The 22786-nt window shown below is 52.0% G+C and overlaps 1 protein-coding gene across 2 annotated transcripts in view; it reads left to right on the plus strand.

Moving 5' to 3' along the window:
• The first annotated feature begins 4760 nt into the window (after window positions 1-4760).
• SUPT5H (SPT5 homolog, DSIF elongation factor subunit) overlaps window positions 4761-22786 on the plus strand; it is a 30065-nt gene continuing 12039 nt past the window's right edge. The window contains exons 1-14 of one of the 2 annotated variants that reach the window (XM_077840073.1): window positions 4761-4922; window positions 10002-10131; window positions 10932-11091; window positions 11856-11921; window positions 15965-15976; window positions 16642-16711; window positions 17467-17535; window positions 18222-18287; window positions 19479-19509; window positions 19686-19754; window positions 19978-20229; window positions 20588-20677; window positions 21112-21182; window positions 22364-22469. In XM_077840073.1, coding sequence (XP_077696199.1) covers window positions 10054-10131; window positions 10932-11091; window positions 11856-11921; window positions 15965-15976; window positions 16642-16711; window positions 17467-17535; window positions 18222-18287; window positions 19479-19509; window positions 19686-19754; window positions 19978-20229; window positions 20588-20677; window positions 21112-21182; window positions 22364-22469 — 1140 coding nt within the window. In that variant the 5' untranslated portion in view covers window positions 4761-4922; window positions 10002-10053. The remainder of the gene's footprint in view (window positions 4923-10001; window positions 10132-10931; window positions 11092-11855; window positions 11922-15964; window positions 15977-16641; window positions 16712-17466; window positions 17536-18221; window positions 18288-19478; window positions 19510-19685; window positions 19755-19977; window positions 20230-20587; window positions 20678-21111; window positions 21183-22363; window positions 22470-22786) is intronic. The other variant, XM_077840075.1, reaches the window with a different exon arrangement.

Consider the following 22786-nt stretch of genomic DNA (forward strand, 5'->3'; position numbering starts at 1 on the left):
AATGGTTGGGATTTTGTTTTCCAATGTGCATTACTTTGCATTTATCAACACTGAATTGCACCTGCCATTTTTTTGCCTAGTCACCCAGTTTTGTGAGACCCTTTTGTAGCTCTCTTTGGGCTCAACTATCTTGAGTAATTTTGTATCATCTGCACATTTTGCCACTTCACAGTTTACCCCCTTTTCCAGATCATTTATGAATATGTTGAACAGCACTGGGCCCAGGACAGATCCTTGGGGGACCCTGCTATTTACCTCTCGCTACTGTGAAAACTGACGGTTTATTCCCACATTTTGTTTCCTGTCTTTTAACCAGTTACTGACCCACGAGAGGACCTTCCCTCTTATCCCATGCTCAAAAACCTTTGGTGAGGGAGCTTGTCAAAGGCTTTGTGAAAGTCCAAGTACATTATATCCACTGGATCACCTCGTCCACCTGCTTGTTGACCCCCTCAAAGAATTCTAATAGATTGGTGAGGCATGATTTCCCTTTCAAAAGCCATGTTGACTTTTCCCCAATATAGCGTGTTCATCTATGTGTCTGATAATTCTGTTCTTTACTCTCGTTTCACCCAATTTGCCTGGTACTGAAGTTAGGCTCACTGGCCCGTAATGGCCAGGGTCGCCTCTGGAGCCTTTTTAAAAAATTGGCATCACATTTAGCTACTCTCCAGTCATCTGGTACAGAGGCTGATTTCAGTGATAGGTTACATACCACAGTTATTGGTTCTACAATTTTATACTTCAGTTCCTTCCTTCCATCCCTGGTGGAATAAGAGATGTCCAGCCTGGACTCCCGCCCATCCCCAACAACGTAGATTCCTCTGGGCCTTATATTGTTGGAGAGGTGGATAAAACCCTATATGGGGTGGGGGAGCAGAGAGTGGGCATTTACTCCTCATGGAAGAAATTCTCTAACAGTTCATTCCAGAGACACTATTTTTCTCTTTCAGACCAACCACACTGATGAGCAGCTGCCTCATCTGTGCCTCCATCCATCCCTGAATGGATGACTCTCTGTGCCTGTGCCCTCAAGCAGTTAAGATTTTTATTCCATGGAGGCAGTGCAATATGCAGCTGGGGAATCACAGCTCTCTAGTGGCAGCGATTTGGCTGCTTTTGATTTTTAAGGACAATTGGCCTTTATTCCAGGACCTGACCTAAGTTGCCTTTGATTGTTTTTCCAGATGACAAGCGGACTGAATGACACGATCGAAGGAATGTGCCACCAGAGTTTGCCTGCTGCCTTGTAGCCCAGTGGGTACTGAGAGGCGGAGAAGCTAAGACAGTGGATCCTTACAATTTTCCCAGAGGGTGTGAGAGGAGCTGCAAAGAGGAGACCTCTGCCAAGGCGATGACTAGAAAGCCAGGGGATGGCACCACGTCAGGGATGATGGCTGACAAGTGACCAGGGTTCACTGAATTCGGCTGGATCATTAGCTTTTCAGCAGTTAGCCAGGTACTGACAGAGGGCACGACATGAATGCTGATCCAATGCCCCCCAGGTGGACCTCTGCACCTACACAACACGCTTGGATCCAAGCTCCTGCCTTTTTTGAAATGGGATGCTAAATTAGATTATGCTGTTCAGCGAAAAGGTGGCAGTGTGTGTAAAATTCCTTATTTAAATGAACCTCAGCCACACCTGCCAGAGCACTAAAGGATAAAATCTGAACTGGTGAAACAGCAATACCTAGAGAAACTTTACAAACTGGAAAACCTGAAACTAGCTTAGGCCATGTCTACACTTACAAGCTTACAGTGGCACAGCTGCACTGATAAAGCTGTTCTGCTTTAAAAGCACTTGTAGAGCGGCGTTATGCCAACGGGAGAGAGCTCTCCCATCGACATAATAAGACCAGCTCAATGAGCAGCGGTAGCTATGTCAGCAGGAGAGCGTGTCCTGCCAACATAGCACTGTGCACATGAGCGCTTATGTTGGCAAAACTTATGTCACACCGGCGTGTGTGTTTTTTTCACACCCCTGAGCAATAAAAGTTTTGCTGACATCAGTGCTAGTGAAGACATGGCCTTAGAACCTGTAAACAGACACTTTAGTGTTAAAAGTCATTATCAGAAAAGCCCTGAGGCAAGCAGAGAGAACTCCCAGGCTAAGAGGGACAAATTCCAGCTGATTTACACAAAGTGTGGAAAAAGTCATATCCCAAGAGATGATGCATATCCAGCCAGAGGCGCACAGTGTAATAAATGCAAGAAAGATGGACATTTTGCAATTGTTTGCCACACCAAAGCAGTCAGGGAGTTGACTCATACTACAGACAATCAAGAGCCATTGTTTCTGGGATCTATCACTTGTGATGACACAGAACCTGTCTGAAGAGTGAAACTGAATATTCATGGCAAGATGATTGACTTTAAAATTGACTCAGGAACTGATGTCACAGTCATCTCGGAATCACCTTGAACCCCTTCCACAGCTGAAGCCACCTGACACAGCTCTGATTAGCCCTGGAGGAATTCTGAGCTGCTTGGGCTAGTTCACCACAGAAACAAATTACAAAGACGAAAGCTGTGCATTCAGAGTGCATGTGATCAAAGCCCAACAATCTTCTCAGCTGTAGTGTAGCAGCCAGGATGGGCCTAGTGAGGAGGGTGGAAGAACTCAATGAAGAATTTAATGATACTAGACTTTTGAAAGGAGATCCAGTACAAATCTATGTAAGAGACAATGCTGAACCCTACAGTGTACGAACACCTCTACCAGATGTAGTAGAGAGAGAGAGCCTGGAGCACTGGGCCTGGCGTGAGATCTGAGGCCTGAACCAAAGGCTGTGAACCAGAGTACGCCTTGCCTTGGCAAAATAATAATGCACTAGATATTTACATAAATTACATATTAGACAAATACATTTCCGAAGGCTAGTACAGATACATCCCAATCTTGTACAGGATAAAATGATTTGACAGAATAATGAACAGGGATGTTTTATCCAACATATCAGGAACAAGGGGAGGTAACAAACAGATGTCATGAACCATGTAAGGTGGCACCTAAGTTGTTTATCCCAATTGTTTGGCTCAGTTTATAAATGTCAGGGTTCCTCGCCTTGATCCTTTGCATGGCTTGGGGACAGCAGAGACTCCTGCTGCTGACTGAATCATTCCTTGCCACTGGGCACTCATGTGTTAGTGTACCTCTAACCAAGGAGCCAGGGTACTAGGACTCTGCCTTGAGAGCAATAAACCTGGCTGAGTGCCTTTGTCAGCAGACTGTGCCGATTGTCTTAATTGAAGTCTGCTGAATTAGCAGGCTCCGTGATCGGCTAGCACTGATAATACTGGGGCTCCAAAGACAGAAAGGCTCCCACGGTCCAGTTTGCAGAGCTGAGATTTGCCCCTGGATCCACAAATCAAATTAATGCATTTTCAGAAGAGAGTGTTAGCCTTGGGCTACACTACAAACTTATGTCAGTATAGGTAGGTGGATTTTCCACACCCCTAAGCAACGCTGTTATACTGATCTAACTCCTGCTGTAGACAATACTGCGTCGACGGGAGGGCTTCTCCTGCGGACTGAAGCTACCGCCTCTCCGGGAAGTGGGGCACCCCCATCGGTGTAGATCAGTGGTTCTCAAAACTGGTCCGCTGTTTGTTCAGAGAAAGCCCCTAACGGGCCGGGCCAGTTTGTTTACCTGCCGCGTCCGCAGGTTCGGCCGATCGCGCGGCCCACCGGCCACAGTTCGCCACTCCAGGCCAATGGGGGCTGCGGGAAGGGTGGCCAGCACATCCCTCGGCCCGCGCCGCTTCCCACAGCCCCCGTTGGCCTGGAGCAGCGAACTGCGGCCAGTGGACGCCGCGATCGGCTGAACCTGCGGACGCGGCAGGAAGACAAACCGGCCCGGCCCGCCAGGGCCTTTCCCTGAACAAGCGGCGGACCGGCTTTGAAAACCACTGGTGTAGACAGCGTCTTCGCTGAGTGCTACCGCAGTGCAGCTGCACCGGTTCAGCGCTGGGAGTGCAGCCAAACCCTTATTTTTATTCAGCATGGTGCAAAGTCGCCTTCTGGCGACCAGCCCCGGAGCGGGGACGAAGAGGGGGAATGGCTGCAGTGTCGTTACGGCACGGTAGGTAGGACGATTAAACAGGAGACAGGGGCGTGGACATGGAGGGCGCAGGAGGGTGCGGGTGTGTGTGTGTGGGGGCAGCTTAGGGACTAAAGCAGGACAAACCAGGTCGCCCAAAGAAAGCCACGGTCACAAACCGTGCAGCCCTTGTCCCGGGCTGGGGGGGGGGCGGGTCACAGGGGCCCCAACAGCGGAGCAACCACAGCACCTTTTGACGCCCCTCCCCCAGCCCCGATCCCCTTCACACCCCAAGCCCTTTTCACACACCCCGCCCCCCCCCCCCGGCCTGCCCCTTTGATATCCCCTTAAGCCCCCTCTATGCTTCCCCCCCCGGGCCCTGCCCCTTTAATACCCCCCCCAGTTACCTCCTCTGAGCTCCCCAACCCCCTGCTCTGCCCTTTGGGGCCTGCCCCAATTCCCCCACCCGGGGCCTGCCCCCTGCTCCCCTCTCTGGGCTCCCTCACCCCCTCTGGGGCCTGCCCCTTTAAGACCCCCCCTTTTGACCCCTCCCAGACACCGTACAGCAAGCCTGTGCGTCCTCCCCCGTCACGTGACGCCCGCACGCCGTGGAGGAAGGAAGGCCTCGGTTTGTCACCCAGCACGTGACGCTCGCCTGCCTCCCCTCACGTGACTGGGCCGCTCTTCCGCCTCCCTCCCCCCCGCGCCACGTGACGCGATGCCGTTTCCTACGTGACGCCCTGGCCGGCCTCGCGAGGTTTTGGCGGCGGCGCCTGGAGCCGCGCCGGGGCGAGCGGGGGCTGCGGAGGCCGGAGCCGGGCCTGGGCCTTGCCGGGAGCGGAGCCGCCGCGGGGAGCAGCCCGAGGAGCCCGCAGGCCGGTGAGGGAGGGCGGCGCCAGGCGCGGGGTGGGCGGGGCCCCCGCTCGCTGCGGCCTAGAGCCCCGGGGCCTGAGCGGGGCGCCGAGCCCGGCCGAGAGCGTCTGAGCCCCGGGGGGGCCGTGAGGGGCCCTGACCCCGGCCGGGCAAGGGGGAGAGTCGGGGTGATTGGTCCTGTCTGCACACTGACCTCTGACCCCGGCCTCCCCGTGACCTGTGACCTCTGACCCCGGTTTCCCCCGTGCTGATCTCTGACCCCAGCCCCCACTGACCTGTGACCTCTGACCCGATCCTCCTCTTCTGACCTCTGACCCCAGCCCCCACCTTTGTGTGCCCTCACTGACATGTGACCTAGCTCTTCCCCGACCTGTGACCTCTGACCCCAGGCCGCCCTGATTTGTGTGCACTTGCTGAGCTGTGACCACTGACTTCACCCTACCCTTACATGCGCTCTCTGACTTGTGATCTCTGACCTGTGTTCTCCCATCCTGACCATGACCACGACCACAGCATCCCCACACTGGCATGCGCTTACCGACCTGTGACCTCTGACCCTAGCCCTCCCACCTTGACCTGAAACCTCTGACCCCCACATACACATGCTGATTTGTGGGCTGTTGCTTCTGACCTAGGCAATTCAGATTTTAATTCCAGCAAGCCCTGACTTTGATCTCTGACTCCGGCCTTCCCCCATGCACCGCCCTTGGTCTTTGACTTGAAAAGACTCAGATGAGTGGGTCCCTCTGACCTGCACTATCTGATCCCAGATCTGGGGGAGCTGGGCTTACTGTTGTGGGAGAGGATTCATATTTTGGGCTTGGGGAATCCCTAATGGTTGCTCTCCAAGTACATGGAGGGAGGCAAGTTTCAGAATTCGGACTTCAGCACCTGGTAATCCTGCTCTTGGGAAGCTGCTATCCGGGGGGAGCTGGGAAGACCCACTTCCTCACCCAATGGTCCTCTAGCTCCCATCAGGTTACAGGACATTTGAGGCTGTAATTTGGAATATGGCCTGTTCAGGATTCCCTGAGATCCATAGTTTTAGTCCTTGACTGGGAGATTTTAAAGTGGTGCTTTCCCCTTCCATGTGCGCATCCAGCCTTGGAATTTTAGGGCAGGCAAGTAAGATGATTCCTGGCTATCTTTGGGCCACCTCCTTCCTGTGGCAGGAAATGTGAAACCCCTGCTGTTTTTGCTGGGGTCCATCTGCCATTGCTAGAAAATGTTGTCAAGCAAGGGGTTCTTGGCGCTACTGTGGTCAATCTGCAGGAGGGTCTTGTGTGTGCGTTCAAGTATATTTTGGGTTGTTCTAACTCTTTCTCTAATTGCGTATTCTGGGTTGCGTAGTGAAATAATTCTAACAGAACCATTTAATCCCTTTCCTCCTAAATTCTGTAGAATATCTGTCAGGGAAATACAATCAAATAAAAGAACATAAATTAAAATTCCCATAGTTTAAAGTTGTCTGCAGTCTTGCCCCATCTCCCACCTGTATGTCCCTTTTTCTTCCAGTTCATCTGACTCTATCCATCTTCATATCATTTTTCTCCTTTCCATTTTCTTATCTACTGCAGCCATACCCCAACACTCCTCATAGCTGGCGTGTTGTCCATTTCTTGTGTAGTTATTTTCTGCCTCCTTTAAAAAACAAACCAACCAACCTGGTGGTTTCAACTGGCTGTAGTGCTGTTCTTCGCTTCCTGCCTTAAAGTGTTACGTGGCGCTGCTGTGTGGCTGCAGCGGCTGTGTTGCGTATCTCACATTGCTGTATGTCACTGGCAAGTGAAGGGATTCATGTATATAGCTCATATATTGGTATGTAAAGTATTTGGGGCTCTTTTAAACATGTGACACGGTATGTTCGACTACGTGTTTTCACCGCTGTCACCCTCAATTTTCCTCCACCATTCCCTGCTGCGGTCCTTCTTGCGGATGCCTTAATGTAGGCCCTGATCTGAAAGCTTTGCCTTGTGGGCTTGGGCCTACATGCGTGGAGCAACTTGCAGGATCACGACATGGACTCTAATCCCTTCAGAGCAGAGTAGAGTGCTCAGCATGATGGGGTCAGGTTGGGGTTGCTGAATGCAACTGTACTGCAAATAATATACTAATATATGAAGTAGCTAGTAAAATTGCTGGCTTTCCTGTAAGGAAGTCGGATTGTTTTTCCCTTACAAAACACTGTGACTAACTTGTCAAATATTTGCCAGAGCCGCACAAACGTTACACGACTTAGTTATCAATAAACACCTACATGTGCCGTAATTACTAAATAAAGGTTATAACTTCTGTTACCTGAAACAGGCTCATGAACCCCAGTGTCATTTAATTACATTGAAAAATTCCCTTGCTTAGCCAAATGTATTTCGTGCACCCTGGGAGAGCTGGATAATCTAGGCTGTACTAGGGTTCCCTTCCCACTCTGAACTCTGGGTACAGATGTGGGGACCAGCATGAAAGACCCCCCCCCCCCCCAAGATTATTTCTACTAGCTTAAGGTAATACTCCCCTAAGGCACAAACTCTTTGCCTTTGGAGGGTACGCTGCCACCACCAAGAGATTTAACCAAGAATCAGGGAAAGGACCACTTGGAGTGCCTATTCCCCCAAAATATCCCCCCAAGCCCTTACACCCCCTTTCCTGGGGAGGCTTGAGAATAATATCCTAACCAATTGGTTACAAAGTGATCACAGACCCAAACCCCTAGGTCTTAGGACAATAGAGAAATCAGTCAGGCTCTTAAAAGAAACAGAACTTTATTAGAAAGAAAAAAGGTAAAAGAAGCACCTCTGTAAAATTAGAAGGGAAGCTAATCTCACAGGGCAATCAGATTTAAAACACAGAGGATTTCCCTCTGGGCAAAAACTTTAAAGTTACAAAAAGAAAACCAGGAATTTACCTTCCTCTCAGCACAGAGAAAGTCACAAGCCAAAACAAAAGTAAATTAATGCATTTCCTTGCTAATACTTACTAATTCTAATGGAGTTGGGTTGCTTGCTTTCTTGATCTCTCTCCAGCAAGCACACAGAATAGGCTATACTGTATTTGGAAAGCTTCTGAATGACAGTAGTGCTTCATATTGATCTTGCAGTGTTATGTTGAGTCGATATGAAATTCTCAGTTCGTTAGAGGCTTGTTCCAAAGCCTGCGTGAAGTCCTCTGTTTCCATTGACTGCGGTGAGTTTGGATCAGGTCCTGCAAAGACTTTGTCCGTGCTTCACTTTTCAGCACGTGATTTCAGTGGGAGGCCCTGAAAAGCGAAACGTGCGTGTAAGTCTTTGCAGAATCGTGTGCGTAACCACTTCGGCCCCGATCCTGTGGTGAGCCCTGAGTGGGTGATTCCCTGTGTCCTCATGAAACCCCACTGGCTTCGGGGGGATGGGGGGGGTCTGTCTGTCTCTAAGGTACTTATGTGGCTCCCATCACCCTATATTTTGGCACCTCACACCCCCCTGCGAGGCAGGGAAGTATCATTATCTCATTTTACAGCTGAGGACCTGAAGCGACATTAACAAGTATACACAGGTAGGCTGGGGCAGAGGCTATGGTGGGAGTCATGTTATGTGCAATCAGAAGAACTGCAGAGTCTAAAAATCGGGGATTTATGAGTGGTAATTTCAAACTGTAGAAGGACTTGCACAGTAGCCAGTTTTGCGTTTGGTGTCACTCCTTTGCAACCCAGCTAGCATCTAACCAGCGTCGTTGCCAAGAATCAACTGTCCACCGTCTAGCACGGTGAGAGAATTAAACGCTATGTGATTGAGTCTTTCGTACTCCACGGCACTTCAGAGCCTTTACGTTAAGATGGAAAAAATGCAACGTTTTGTTTTAAAAAAGAAAAGGCAAACTGCAGCTTCTGCCAAATTGCACCATGTGTGGGTCCTTTTGTGTATATTATATTAATAATTATGGTTTGCTTGTGCTCCCCTGTCCGGCTCCATCTGTTGTCTCTTGTCTTATACTTAAATTGTCAGCTCTTCAGGGCAGGGACTGTCTTTTTGTTCTGGGTTTGTACATCGCCTAGTGTAATGGGGTCCTGGTCTGTGACAAGGCGTGCCTAGATGTTACCATAATACACCTAATAGCCATTAATATGTACAGCATCTGGCATGGGTGGCCAAACTGAGCGTGAGAAGGAGCCAGAATTTACATGGCCAAAAAGCCACAGTAATACGTCAGCAGCCCCCCATCAGCTCCCCCGCCCCCAGCGCCTCCCGCCCACCAGCAGCTCCGCTGATCAGCACCTCTCCCTCCCTCCCTGCAGCTCCCGATCAGCTGTTTCATGGAGTGCAGGAGGCTCTGGGGGGGAGGAGTGAGGGCATGGCAGGCTCAGGGGAGGGGGCGGGAAGGGGTGGAGTGGGGGCAGGGCCTGTGGCAGAGCCAGGGGTGGAGCAGTGAGCGCCCCCTGGCACCTTGGAAAGATGGCGCCTGCAGCTGCAGCCCCGGAGTCGGTGCCTAGACAAGGAGCCGCATTTTAACTTCTGAAGAGCCGCACGTGACTTCGGAGCCACAGGTTGGCTACCCCTGATCTGGCACAATGGCGTTCTGCTAGGGACTCCGGGGAGTTGCTGTAATTCATATAATAGTTACTCAGTGAATTTTAATTCACTCTCATGGCTCAGTTGACAGAATAAGTGTCTATAGCATTTGGCAGATGCTTCTTTTTGATCATGTTTCAGCTACCATGAGGCACAGGACTTAGATCTGATGAATAAAGAGGGGATGTTTCTGGACATACAGACCCTGTGTTTCTCTCTAGCTGCCCAAGGTTGCTCTGTGCCTCAGTTTCCCATCTGTAAAAGGGGGATGATGATATTTCCCTACCTCCTTGGGGTGTTGGGAGGACAAGTCCCTTGATATTTGTAAGGGGCTTGGATACTCCAGTGTGAGTGTTTGTAAAATCTCCATCAGCTGGTAGATCTAGAGTAAATCACTTTAACCTGAATGTGCCTTAGTTTGCCTATCTGTAAAACAGGACTAATAGGTGCCTTGCAGAGCTCTGAGATTTTTGGATGGAAGGTGCAGAAGGAGGGGTGAAGTCCATTTAGATCCCTTCTTTGAGAGCATCCCCTGTTCTTGTAGGTATTTCTCAGGAGGAAATTCCATCCCCTTCGAACCCAGGAGCCCCGCGAAGATGTCGGATAGCGAAGACAGCAACTTCTCCGAGGATGAGAGCGAGCGGAGCAGCGAGGTGGAGGAGGTAGAAAACGAGGTGAGGCTGACAGAGAGATGTGGTCACTGCCTAAAGGAATGTGTTTTGGGGGGGGAAGGGGTTGGTGTTTATACCCACTTGAAATGTAGCATGTCCCAAATGTTACTCTAGTCTGTCATTTAAAAAAAAAAAACAAAAAACACTAAAAACCTAAGAAGCAGGGTAGGGACTGAATGGCTCAGGGGATTGGAACTTGGCTAGGACGCTGCACCAGGAGTCAGGACACCTGGGTTTTATTCCTAGCTATGTTGTGTGACTTGAGGCAAGTCATTGCCTCTCTGTGCCACAGTTTCCCCCTACGTGAAAGGAGGAAAATGATACTTCTCTACCCTTTTTTTTAAAAGCACTTTGAGATCCACAGGTGAAGCGCTCTCCAGGAGCCACAGCTCACCAGTTCCGATCTAACCCCTTTTGGTAACAGAAGTAAACTGCCATCTGGCCAATGGCCTGTTGGAAGTGAGTTTGACGCATGTCAGTCCAGGAGAACAGGTGTCCATGTCGCAAATCACCTGCCCAATTGTCCTTCTCATGGCCGTTCTCGGCAGAGTGGTCACAGACTGAATAGACCCTGGAGACTAAACTCTGCTCTGGGGGTGCCAACTCCATGGCTGGGGGAGGCAGATTGCAAGGGAGGGGGGAAGCAAGGCTCACCCTTACCGTCCCTCCACTTCCTCCTGGGCCCTGCATGCTGATTCTCATGGGAAAGCTCTGGGGATGGACCTGTTCCTGGGAGATCCAGCCAGCGAGTCCAGGGCTGGCATGGGCTCTGTAACCGGTCAGCTTCCCTCTGCAACGCCCAGGCAGAGGAGGAGCATGTCAGCGTTGCGGGCAGCGAGAAGGAGGAGGCTGAAGAAGAGGAAGAGGAGGAGGAAGAAGACTACGATGAGGAGGAAGAGGAGGACGATGATGATCGGCCGCCAAAGAAGCCCAGACATGGAGGGTTCATCTTGGATGAAGCCGGTAAGGAACTTCAGGGGCTCTGTGTGTGTTACACTGAGGCCCCCAGGGATGCTGATGATGGGGCAGCTGCCCCGTGTGCGGTGTAATTGGTAGGAATAGAGGGAGCTGGGAGTCAGGACTTCTGCGGTCTATTCCTGGCTCTGGGAGGGGAGTTGGGTCTCGACATTAGAGCAGGGGAATGGAGGATCAGGACCCCTTATTCCTAGCCCTTCTGTTCAATTGTGGGGTGACCTTGGGATCAAATCACTTTCCTTCTCTGTGCCTCGGTTTCTCCTGCTTTAAAATGGGCATAAAATACTTTCCTATCCCCTAGGAAAGCGTGTCAGGTGGTAATTGGTTAGGAGGCTCTCTGTGTGCAAAGTGCTCAGATACCCTGGTGTGAGTGGGGCTAGCGAAGGACTAAGCAAGTCTTAATTAAGAGCAGCTGTATAGATACCTTCCCCATATCTTCTGTGAGACCCCTTGGGAGTTAGAGAAGTTCCAGACCTGTCAGCTGAATGCTGTTCCCCCGGGCATAGCTGCTGTTGACTGGATCTCTTGTCTGCCTGTGCATAGCCCACAGGGATTCCCCCGAGGCTGAGGGCTTCAGGAATTTTGGTCCGATTTCTCTTTGCCTTCCTATGCGTCGGGCCCGTGATCACAGAGCGGCTTCAGTTTCCTTCAGGCAGCTTCTGGGCCATCCCTTCCCATGCGGCATCTCTGGCCAGCTGGTTCCTGGAGCCCACTTAACTGAGCAAGTCTCCCCTGCTCTCCCTTTCCTGCAGATGTGGACGATGAATATGAAGACGAGGACCAGTGGGAGGACGGCGCGGAGGACATTCTGGAGAAAGGTATGGCTCTGCCCTCTCGTATCCCACTCCTTGGGAGGATCGGCTGGGGGTTCGGCACAACCCCGGGGCATTTCCCTCCTTTTCAGCTAGCTCCGGAGCAATATCGCTCTGACCTGGGCGAAATAGGGGTCTGCTCTTTAGCCTCCCTGGTGTGAGGCAGAATGGGGTGTTAACAGGACTCTCCAGTATAGACATTCTAGATGTGATTCCCCGGCTGAGCATTTCTTTGCAGCCACTCCTGCATGGATTTAGCAGCCAGAATCTCTCCATTTACTAGTTGAGGGTAATGCTCATGTTTCCCATGGGGAGCGGTGAGTGGCTGCCGTTTAGCCAGGGACCTGCCCCCCCTCCAGCTGGATTGCAAGCCCTGTGGGATGAGAATGACCAGACCCTGATGCAGGGAGCTTTGGGGATGGGGTGTCGCAGAACATCCTGTCCGTGTCTCCCAACCCCAGTGCCATGCGGTGAGTTCTGACATTGCTTTGCTCCTTATCGTTTCACTCCTGTGCATGCTCCTCCCCATCAGCCAGCGGTGGAGAACATAATTTTACTCCTTTTGGTTTTTCTTTTGCTGAGGAAGAGCTGCGGGGCCCGTACGGAGGGAGGCAGGAATGCTGGCACGCAGAGCCCTGTAAACCACTCGCTGCAGCCAGCGGGAGAGGAGCCTTCAAATCCCATCGCAGCTGGGAAGCTCCAGCTTTTTATCTGTCACTTGAAGGCTGCTCTGCTGCCTGGCTCCTGACAAAGCCCCTCCCTATCAGAGGGGAAATCTTCCCTCTCTGCTGCCTTTCCAAAAGGCAGGGTAGTCTAGTGGTTATGGAGTCAGGACACCCAGGTTATGGAGTCAGCTAGCCCTAGCTCCGGGAGGGGTGTACACAGAGGAGCTGGGAGCAGGACTTCTGGGTTCTATTCTCAGCCCTGTTGCTGAGTTGCTATGTTAGGAAGTCACTTCCCCTCCCTGTGCCTCAGTTTCCCCTCACCTAAAACAGCAGGGACTCTAATCTTCCTCTGTCCTGCGCACTGACGATACTCGATCCATAGAAATGTGACACTATATGGGTTTCGGCTCTCTCAATTAGCTCCATGATCAAGCCCAGCTCACGACTCCCCTGAGGTTAGGCTGAGGGAGAGGAGAGCCGGCAATATGCTGCCTAATTTGCCTTTTAGATTCACTTCCCAAAGCTGTACTCACATTTAGGCAGAAGAATGGGGGCTTTGCGTAGAAGGTACCACTGCAGTAGCAGCCTCAGCAGGTCCCAGAAGAAGTGTTCACCCTATACTAGTGACGCCCCATAAATATAGCCCTGAGACGCCGTCGGGCTCTCGCCCAGTTGTAGGTGTAGATTTATCAGAAAAGTGGCAGCTCCCTACATCTGCTCCCTGTGCGTTGAGAATCCTCTCTGCTAAATTTAGGGACAAAAATAAATTTTGGCTACTGCTTGCCCCTGCTCGCTCTGGAGAAACCAGCACAGCTCCGAGAGAGGGAGCCGGTTTCTAGTCTGGCTCACGTATCATCAAAACGATTGATAACTGAGCTGTGATCATGGAGCCGAATTCCGCAGCAGCCAGTGGGGTTGCAGAAGTGGAACTGAGGACAGAATTTTTATCTTCGGGTCAGGCACCATCTTATTGTTCTCTGTACAGCACCTGGCTCAATGGGGTCCTGGGCTATGATGAGGGCTCCTAAACTCTACCGTAATATGCCTAATAGAAATAAAAACCTATAGCAGCCAGCACAACAGGATTTCTCGTCTGTGACTGAGGCTCCGAGGCATTATGGCAATACACACAATTCATAATAGTGCACAAGTTAAGAAGTTTGGCTGATCTTAGAGTGACTGTCTGGGCCAGGCAGCATGAGTAACCATGGAGTGAGCATGGAGTGACAGGGGATTCTCTCCGATGCTGAGTTTGCTTTAGTTGGGTTTTCTTTCTTCCTTTTTTTTAAAGTCCCTCTTCAAAGTAGAATGTTGCTCCACAACTTTTTCTGGCCCCAATTTGGAAGTTTTGCCAGAAGCTGGGAATGGGCAACAGGGGATGGATCACTTGATGATTCCCTGTCCTGTTCATTCCCTCTGGGGCACCTGGCACTGGCCACTGTCGGAAGACAGGACACTGGGCTTAATGGACCTTTGGTCTGACCCAGTCTGGCCGTTCTTATGGAAAGTTTGGCAAATTACAAAGTGTCTTTTGTGATGATCCAATGTTTTTTCCAGTGGAAATTTCAGTAAAATAGTTTGTTTTTGGCATATGAACTCTCAGCAAAAAAATCCCCTGCCCCATATCTCTGGAGACATAACCCACTGGATGTGATTAAGTTGACCAATCAGAACTGATCACTCGAAAAGCCACTGAGCAGACTGACCAACAGTTTGATTCCCTCTCCCGCATTGAAAATTTCTGTCCCAAATGTTCCAAACCCAGAAGACTTCAGGAAGGTGTGTGGATAAAAGACATTCAGGAGAATTTTCGAAAACTGGCCAAATGTCTACCAACAAAAACGAGCTTGCCAAATTTTGAACTAGTTTAGTGCCTTTCTAGATATGTTTTTTTGCTGAATGAGACAGTATTTTGCTGCAGTACTAGTTTACCTGCTAGAATCCATAGCATGGGGAGAGCTGTGTGTATCTGGGTGTTTAAGGTCCTATCTATGTGATGCCAATTAGGGCTATATTTCCTTCATCTCCCCACAGTCTCCTTATCTGACGCCCTTGTTTTTCAGACAGAATAGTCTTAAAAGCCTCTTGGGAGTGAAAGGGTTCTGCTATCTGGATCAGTCAGTTGTTTCCTCCCCCTGTGGGAACACTGTGGGGTCTGCTTGTCTGCCTCGGCTCTCTGGGGCTGGACTGGTTCAGGTGGCGTCTCCAGGACGAGGCTTTTCCTTGGGGGCGGAGGGGATTCCAGTTGAAGGGTGCCTGCTGCTAGTGAAAGACGCCTGATGCGACAGCCCTGGGGTCTCTAGCTACAGAACAGGCTTGCCCCTAGACCCCACCTCCTGTCAATGTGTCTCGACCTGGCCATGCAGGGATCCCTCTAGTGCGGGGGAGGAGGGTCCAGGGCTTGGCCTGTCTGATGAGGCTGCCAACAAGGAGAAAAGCTACAAGAGGGACGATTGAGGCGGGTGCCCGTCCCCTGGGGATTAGCGTGAGGCCCTTAGTCCCATTTCACCAAACAAGGGTGGCCCGATAGTGACTCCCTATCTCTGCTGCTCCAGTCTGGATTCAAAGAGGCACCCCAGGGTGGGGGTCCCACCTAGGGCAGACATGCCGAGCTCTAGGTGGTCCCCGTTTGGTGATGGTATTGATTACGGGTTGTTTGCCTACCTAGTGAGCCGAATGCTCCCATTGATTTGCCAGCGTCAGGCCGGCAAGCAGGGCCGCACGTCGCCGGCGGCACTCGGGTCATGGGGCACAGGTCGGGGTCAGTGGTACCTCCTGGGGATCCTGGTGGCGAAATGCTGAGGCGGCCGCTCTGAAGCTGTCACAGCCATGAGGTTTGACTTGTTGCAGGGGGGTCAGGGCCAACAATTCATTCCACAGATGTCAGAGTTGGAACGGGACCATGCCTAATGGAGAGAGAACCCGGACCGGGCCTCAGGAGATCTGGGTTCTATTCCTGGCTCCACCACTGGCCTGATGGGTGTCCTTGGGCTAATTGCTTCCCTGCTCTGTGCCTCAGTTTTCCCATCAGTAAAATGGGGGTAACCAAACTGCTTTGTGAAGAGCTTTGAGATCCAATGAAAAGGACTACATGAGAGCTAGGGATTGTTGAGTGTTAGCACCTCCCGCATAACCCAGGCCATGAGACATTGAAATTCTTTGCCGTGGCAGCCTGCCCACCTTGCCAGCGCTCTCACTGTCTTCCCCTCGTGTTTGTTTGGTTGTTTTTTTATTTACGTGCATTTCATTCGCACCTGCTTGGTTTGTGCCACATCTTAATTTTGTTCCTTCCGGTTTTCTGTTCCCCACTCACCCTGTGGTTGATTTTGATGCTATTATTTGGCTCATACTGTCCGCCCTCCACCACCTCTGCCTCCCGAGCAGAAGAAATTGAAGGTAAGCCTGTTTTTCATTCCAGCCCCTGCCTCTTCACAGCCCTCCCCCTCGCCCCCCGCCCCGCCCCTTCCTGGTGCTGCCTTGTCTTTTCCGCTTCCTTTCAGCCGGGTGGGCCCCAGGAACGATGCTGGAGAAAGTATCCGACCCTTGGCTCAGTTGCTGTTCTGGCCGGTGCAGCAATAGAGCAGGCTGGGGGTGGTGGGGGGGGGAGGGGGGGCTAATCAGAAAGGGGCAGTGGGTTTGCTGTCTCCTGTTGTGGTCACAGAAGCTGCCTCATGGAGGCTGTCGCCCTGTAGTGGCCTGGCTCGAGCTGTGGCTTGACTCTGCAGCAGAGGAAGAGGTGCTGCCTAGGTCGGTGAAGTGTGGGGAAACCGAGTCAAGCCCAGTGCGTTCACAGAGAGGATCCCGGGATCCCTCTTCCGAACGCGAGTGCCCCGTTTGCTGCCTCACTCGTGCTCCAGCCACGAGGGAACTGTCGGTGGAGTCGGCTGTTGCGTGCGGCTGAATTTTGCTTCCCACCATCCTGTCCCTTCCCAGGCCTCACCTTTGCTTCGCTGATCGACCGCCCTTTGGGCGGTCGGCCACGTTGCGGACCATTTCCAGGGCTCTCCCCTCCCTCGGCGGTGCTAGGTGTGGGGGCTATTTAACCTCTGCGTCTCTTGCAGCCTCCAACATTGATAATGTGGTTCTGGACGAGGATCGCTCTGGGGCCCGGAGGCTGCAGAACCTGTGGAGGTGATGTTATCCTGTGCTTGGGGTGGGGGGAAACGCGGCAGCCGGAGAGCGGGATGATGTTGCGGCCTGTGACGTGCACATGTTGGTGTCCAGTGTAAACACATGGTGGGGAATAGGACCTGGGACTTTTACATCCCAGCACATGGGTCTCTCTGGTGGAGCTGGAAAAGAATGTTGCAGTGGGGGAGGTTTAGGTTGGATATTAGGAAAAACTTTTTCACTAGGAGGGTGGTGAAACACTGGAATGCGTTACCTAGGGAGGTGGTAGAATCTCCTTCCTTAGAAGTTTTTAAGGTCAGGCTTGACAAAGCCCTGGCTGGGATGATTTAATTGGGGATTGGTCCTGCTTTGAGCAGGGGGTTGGACTAGATGACCTCCTGAGGTCCCTTCCAACCCTGATATTCTATGATTCCGTGATTTCTATGAATGTCCACTAGGGGCGCCCTAAAGAACCCGAAGTAGGTCTGAGAGTGCCCAGCAGAGGGCAGCGGTGCCTGTGCCATATGCTCTGGTAACCTGGGGGCTTTACCCACTCTGCTGGGGGAGATCTGGCTCTATCCTAGGGCAGCCTCAGCTCAACCGGTGGCCATGATCCCAGAGCACCTGTGTTGCTCCCTGGCGACTCCGTGCTCTGCGAGCTTGGTTGGGGAAAGGAGCCCGGGTCGCTCCCTTTGTCTCTGCGCTGCCGGCGGGGCTGTGGCCTGGGTCGGTTCAGTCCGATCCCTCATGCCTTCTCCTTCGCTGTCTCTCCGCAGGGACCAGCGCGAGGAGGAGCTGGGCGAATATTACATGAAGAAATACGCCAAGTCCTCCGTGGGAGAAACGTGAGTGCGCAGCCCCCATTGCAAAGAGTGTGTGTGTGTGGGGGGGGGGGGGGGGTCATCTCTCCCTTATGCCCTCCCCCAAGATCCTCCAAACTAGGTGTGCCCACACTCCTCCAGTCACCCCAGCCCTCAGGGTCACCTGGCTCCTGCCCCTTCCCCATGGGTCTCTGATTCCTTCTTCCTATCCCCATGGGAAAGGTAGGCCTTTAATTCCCTGATCTCCACAGTGAAGTTGTGCCTGGAAGCCAGGTTGTTCCCCCACCCCAGTCCTTGCGGCCTGGAAAGGGACCGAACAGCAGGAGCAGACAGAGGCTGTCAGTGTCTCATGGATCCCTGGGAAACAGCAGGACCCTCTCCGTTTCCTTCAGGGCGTTTAGAGATGAGCCCCGCAAAGGTCTCTGCCTGATTCCCCTGGTGTGTAACAGACCAAGCTAGTGCTTCGGCTGGTCTGACTCTGCGGGAAGGGGCTGGTCTCCTGACCGTAGCCAAGTACTGGCTGGTTCTAGAGCATCTGTTCTCCTAGCTTGGTTCTGAACAGGAGCAGATAATTCCCCTCCTCCCTGGTGTGTGCATGGAGTGGCCGGCTGCCCTGGCCTCTCGGAATCGCTGCTGTCACAACTCGCAGCTCCTGCTGTCATTGCTGGGCCTGACATTTCTCCCCATCTCTCCTTCTGTTTCCCTTGCAGGGTGTACGGTGGCTCTGATGAGCTTTCGGATGACATCACGCAGCAGCAGTTACTGCCCGGTGTCAAGTAAGGCCCTTCTGCCCGGGAGAAGGTGCACCTGGTGGAGGGGGGATGGAAGGTCATCCAAGACCAGGGGGCATGAAGAGTAGAGCAGGGAATGGGCTGCGACATCAGGCCAGGAGTGGTGGGTGAGAGGACACGGAGGAGAGGGCCCTGACAGAGTGGGAGGCATAGGTGATATCACCCTGGAGTGGCTCACGTCCGTGAGTGCCTACCTGAGGGCAGACACTGCAAACTGGTGGTGTGTTCTGTAATTAGCTTTCACCAAGCCAGTGACAGATATGAACTGGACACTGTCCCAGTATGACCATGGAGTCACAGACAGTTCCCTTGGACTCTCCAGGCTATCTTGTGACACAGACAAACTGGGCATTGTGATAAAATGGTTTCATACACCAAAAACCACATCACATTTAGGTTGCTTCCAGTCCCAAGAGACTAGTCACTTACCCCAGATCAACTGGTTCTCCAGATCTTACACCAAAGAGAAGGCTGGAAGCCAAGTCTATAGCGAACTAAGTAAAGGCTTATTAGCTAAGAAAAGGAAATGAGTTACTGAGAGGTTAAAGCAGTTAAAATACATGCATAGGTGAGTCAGTTTGTAATTCCAAATGGTGGCAGTGATGTAATAAACTGCCAGTTTCCCAAAAGTCTTTTCAGGGTACCTAGATTGTCTCTGGGGATCCCCGCTTTGCATCTGATGCATTTCCCTGTAAGAGTCCAAGCAGTCCAGAGATCCAGGATCTTTCCTAGAATCCACACACCTAGCTTCTTCTCACAGAAAACAAACTGACAGTGTCACTACCCATGTGGGCTTTTCCTTTGCTGATGGAGAGTGAGGAATGCATTTTGAGTCTTTGATTTCTGATCATCACCCACAATGAACACTTGCTTTGAAATTAGCCCTTTTCTGTTAAAGTTCTTCACTTGCATTCTATTTAGTTAGAGGGGTACACGCAGTGTAGGTATTTGCTGATATATGATAATGGGATACAGATAAGTGAAAATGCAAGTAACATCCCATTAGTTTTCATGAAGTTTAAACACCAGCTACACACTCATACCTTTAACAATCACTTTGATCTATACTAATACACAAGTGAATTGGCCTGGGGCTCTGGCAGGAGTTGGCACCTGGTCTGCCAACATAACAAAGGTTATTTTGCGAACAGCTTTTTTTTCTTTTTTTCCACTCAGGGATCCCAACCTCTGGACCGTGAAGTGTAAGGTACGTTCCAGCTAGGGGAGGATGCTATTGAAACACCTCTAAACCCTGAATCACGAGCTCCCGCTGCACCCCGTCTGGGTTTTAATTAGCGGTGAACGCCACCTCCTCTCTGAGTTGGGGCGTCTCTCTGGCTAGAGACTTCTCTCACTGCGGCCTCTCTTCTCCTCTCTCCCCAGATCGGAGAGGAACGTGCCACAGCCATAGCCCTGATGAGGAAATTCATCGCCTACCAGTTCACAGACACGGTAAGGATGGAGGGCAGGAGTCCCCTTGGCCCCGAACTCAGTTCAGCTTTGTGGGGTGGCTTAGTGCTGTTGACCACAGAGCTTGTTGGGAGTGGGTCATGCGGTTCCTGACTTGATCCGGGCTTCCTGCTGTTGATCTGTTGAAGGGGGGATTGGCTAAGCTGGAGCGTGCCTGAAGCCAGCCCCCGTATCTCATGGAACTTCCCTCCCTGCCCACCCACAGCCCCTGCAGATCAAGTCTGTGGTGGCCCCCGAGCATGTGAAAGGCTACATCTATGTCGAGGCCTACAAGCAGACCCATGTGAAGCAGGCCATTGAGGGCGTGGGCAACCTGCGGATGGGCTACTGGAACCAGCAGATGGTGCCCATCAAGGAGATGACAGACGTGCTGAAGGTGGTGAAGGAGGTGACCAACCTGAAGCCCAAGTCCTGGGTCCGGCTCAAGAGAGGCATTTACAAGGACGACATTGCTCAGGTACGGGCCAGGGGCGCTGGCTGGCCCAGAACAGAGGACTGGGGCTCGGGAAGCTGGCGTTCAGGTGTACCTTTAATTTAAGGCTCTGATTTGGGGCAGGCAGTCGTCGGAGTCCGGGAGCGTTGTCTTCAGTGAAGCGGGAGCTGGGTGTTGGGAATCCTAGCCCTTGCTATGGGCGCTAGAGATTGCAATAGGGGTGGGTTCAATTTCTGCTCTGTCCCCAGCTAGCGTGACATTGGACACCAGAGGAGCCCACACTGTCTTCCTGTCCTGCTGCTGCGAGTGAGCCTGGCCGTGTCTGGCGTCTCCATGACGCTACCCTCCTCCTCTCCTGAGCTCATGTCGTCTTCCCTTCCAGGTGGATTACGTTGAGCCGAGCCAGAACCAGATCTCTCTGAAGATGATCCCGCGAATCGATTTTGACCGGATCAAAGCTCGCATGAGCCTGGTATGTTGGCTGGCAGGATTCGCTGAGCTCAGTTCTGCTGCGAGGGAAGAGTTTGTCCCCATTTACGCTTCAAGGCTGCTAATGCCTTCGTGCCCCAGCTCTGGCAATTCCAGTTTGGTGGGCTTCAAGTGGTGGTGTGTTGGCATGTCTGTATCCCCATGGTTTCCCGGCTGATGACAGGGGGACGCATTTCTCCACTGTAAAGCGCTTACTCCGGTGCACCTCGCTGTGCAGTACTGCCCTAGGAGGGGTGGGTTCCTCCTGCTCGCAGCCCGTGATCAGCAGGGCCCTTCTGTTATCCCCCCAAGAGAGGCGGGCGAATGCCTTTCCAGAGGGTCTGTCGATGGCATTCAGTACCCCCCCATACAGTCTGGTGGGGATTCCTGACCCCCCAGACCTGGTGGTGACTTCCCCCTCCTCTGCTTGAATTGCAGAAGGACTGGTTCGCCAAGCGGAAGAAGTTCAAGAGGCCCCCCCAGCGGCTGTTTGATGCTGAAAAGATCCGGTAAGTGACTGGCTTCTTGCCGGGGATGATCCAGGGCGGGGCGGTGTCCCCTCAGCGCGAGGATGCAACATCTGTGCCCACTGTGGCACTTGGATAGGTTTATAGTGAAATCTAATATAAGTGTATGTAATAAAGAATGGAGTTTTGAAGTAGTAGCAAGGAGAAGAACTGGAAACCAATGGTTACAAAGAAAATAAAACCATAACATGTCTCCTGGAGCTCAGACTAAATGAAGACGGCCCTCTCGTGTTTTTTAGAATGTTGCTCTCCTAAAATCCCTGCTGGGCTTTTCAGTCTGGCTAGCTGTGACTCGTCTTTCCTGACACACACGCTGTCAGTTCATCTCCTATGTGAAGGATTCAGTGGACTCCCAAGATATCGCAGATCAATTGTCTTTATTCATAAACAGGACCCCCAATCCCCATAGTTTGTTTCTTCCTGTAGATTCTGCAATCTCTCAATTTGCACCTGGCCCGGTCTGCAAATAGGCATACAACACCCGATACTCACATGACCAGACAGGGAGATAGGCATCTGTTACCTCCTTTCTGAAAGGAACATATCCGAGGTAGTCACCTTCTGGTGACCTGCCTTAACTGCAAGACCTTAAGAGCACAACATTCGGTATTAATACATAGCTCCTTAAATATTATCCGTACATATATTTTGTAGTCATTATGACCAGTGGGCAACTGGCTCTTGGTAGACACCTCACATGCCACCCTTTGGGGAACTATTCTGCAGATACCTGACTCAAGGGATCTCTGTAAAACCCTCTGCACCGCCTGTGTCCTCTGCCAGTTGGCACTGCAGGGTCCCCGGGTCACAGGTGGATAGAGATGGTGATGATTTGTCCTCCTTCCATCATGTCTTCCTCCAGCTCCATCCACAGGTGCACTGGGACTTGGGCTCCTTCAGTGGCGAGGGGCTCTGAGCCATAGGAAGGGCATTCAGACCCTCTCCCTGCCCTGGGAGCTGGGTGGATTTGCCCCAGCCTGGCAATCCAGACAGCTGCTGGTGAGAGACCTAACCCTGGAGTCCTGAAATCCCGGGCCAGCAGAGGTAGAGCCACCATTCCCTGCAGCTCTTCTGTCCCATTATGAAACAGCTTGTCCCCCTTCTGAGAAAGCTGCCGCTCTGGGTGCCTGACCCTCTAATGCTCTCCCCCTCCCCCATTCTAGGTCCTTGGGGGGAGATGTTGCTTCCGACGGTGATTTCCTCATCTTTGAAGGCAATCGTTACAGTCGCAAGGGCTTCCTTTTCAAGAGCTTTGCCATGTCGGCCGTGGTGAGTATCTGTGGCTCTGTGCCAAGAGGCTCTTGTCAAGGTGGGGCTCTGAGCCGGAGCAGGAACCAGATCTGCCAAGGCATAGGTTAGGGCGGGTCAGAAAATGAGGTTTTTGGGGTCCCCCCCTCCTTCAGAAAACTTAATTTTTTTTGGCAAAAATCAAAAAAGTTCTGGGCTGGAAATGTTGCTGTGGTGCTTCATGGGAGTTCTAGTTTGGTGCCTTGTGCTCCTATTTTCCACCGTGAGCTGGCCTCCTTGGTTAGACTACATCTCCCATGAGGCACCATGACCTCCCTTCTTGGAGGCACACAATGGGA

The sequence above is a fragment of the Eretmochelys imbricata genome, chromosome 23 (assembly GCF_965152235.1).
Source record: "Eretmochelys imbricata isolate rEreImb1 chromosome 23, rEreImb1.hap1, whole genome shotgun sequence".
NCBI lineage: Eukaryota > Metazoa > Chordata > Testudines > Cheloniidae > Eretmochelys > Eretmochelys imbricata.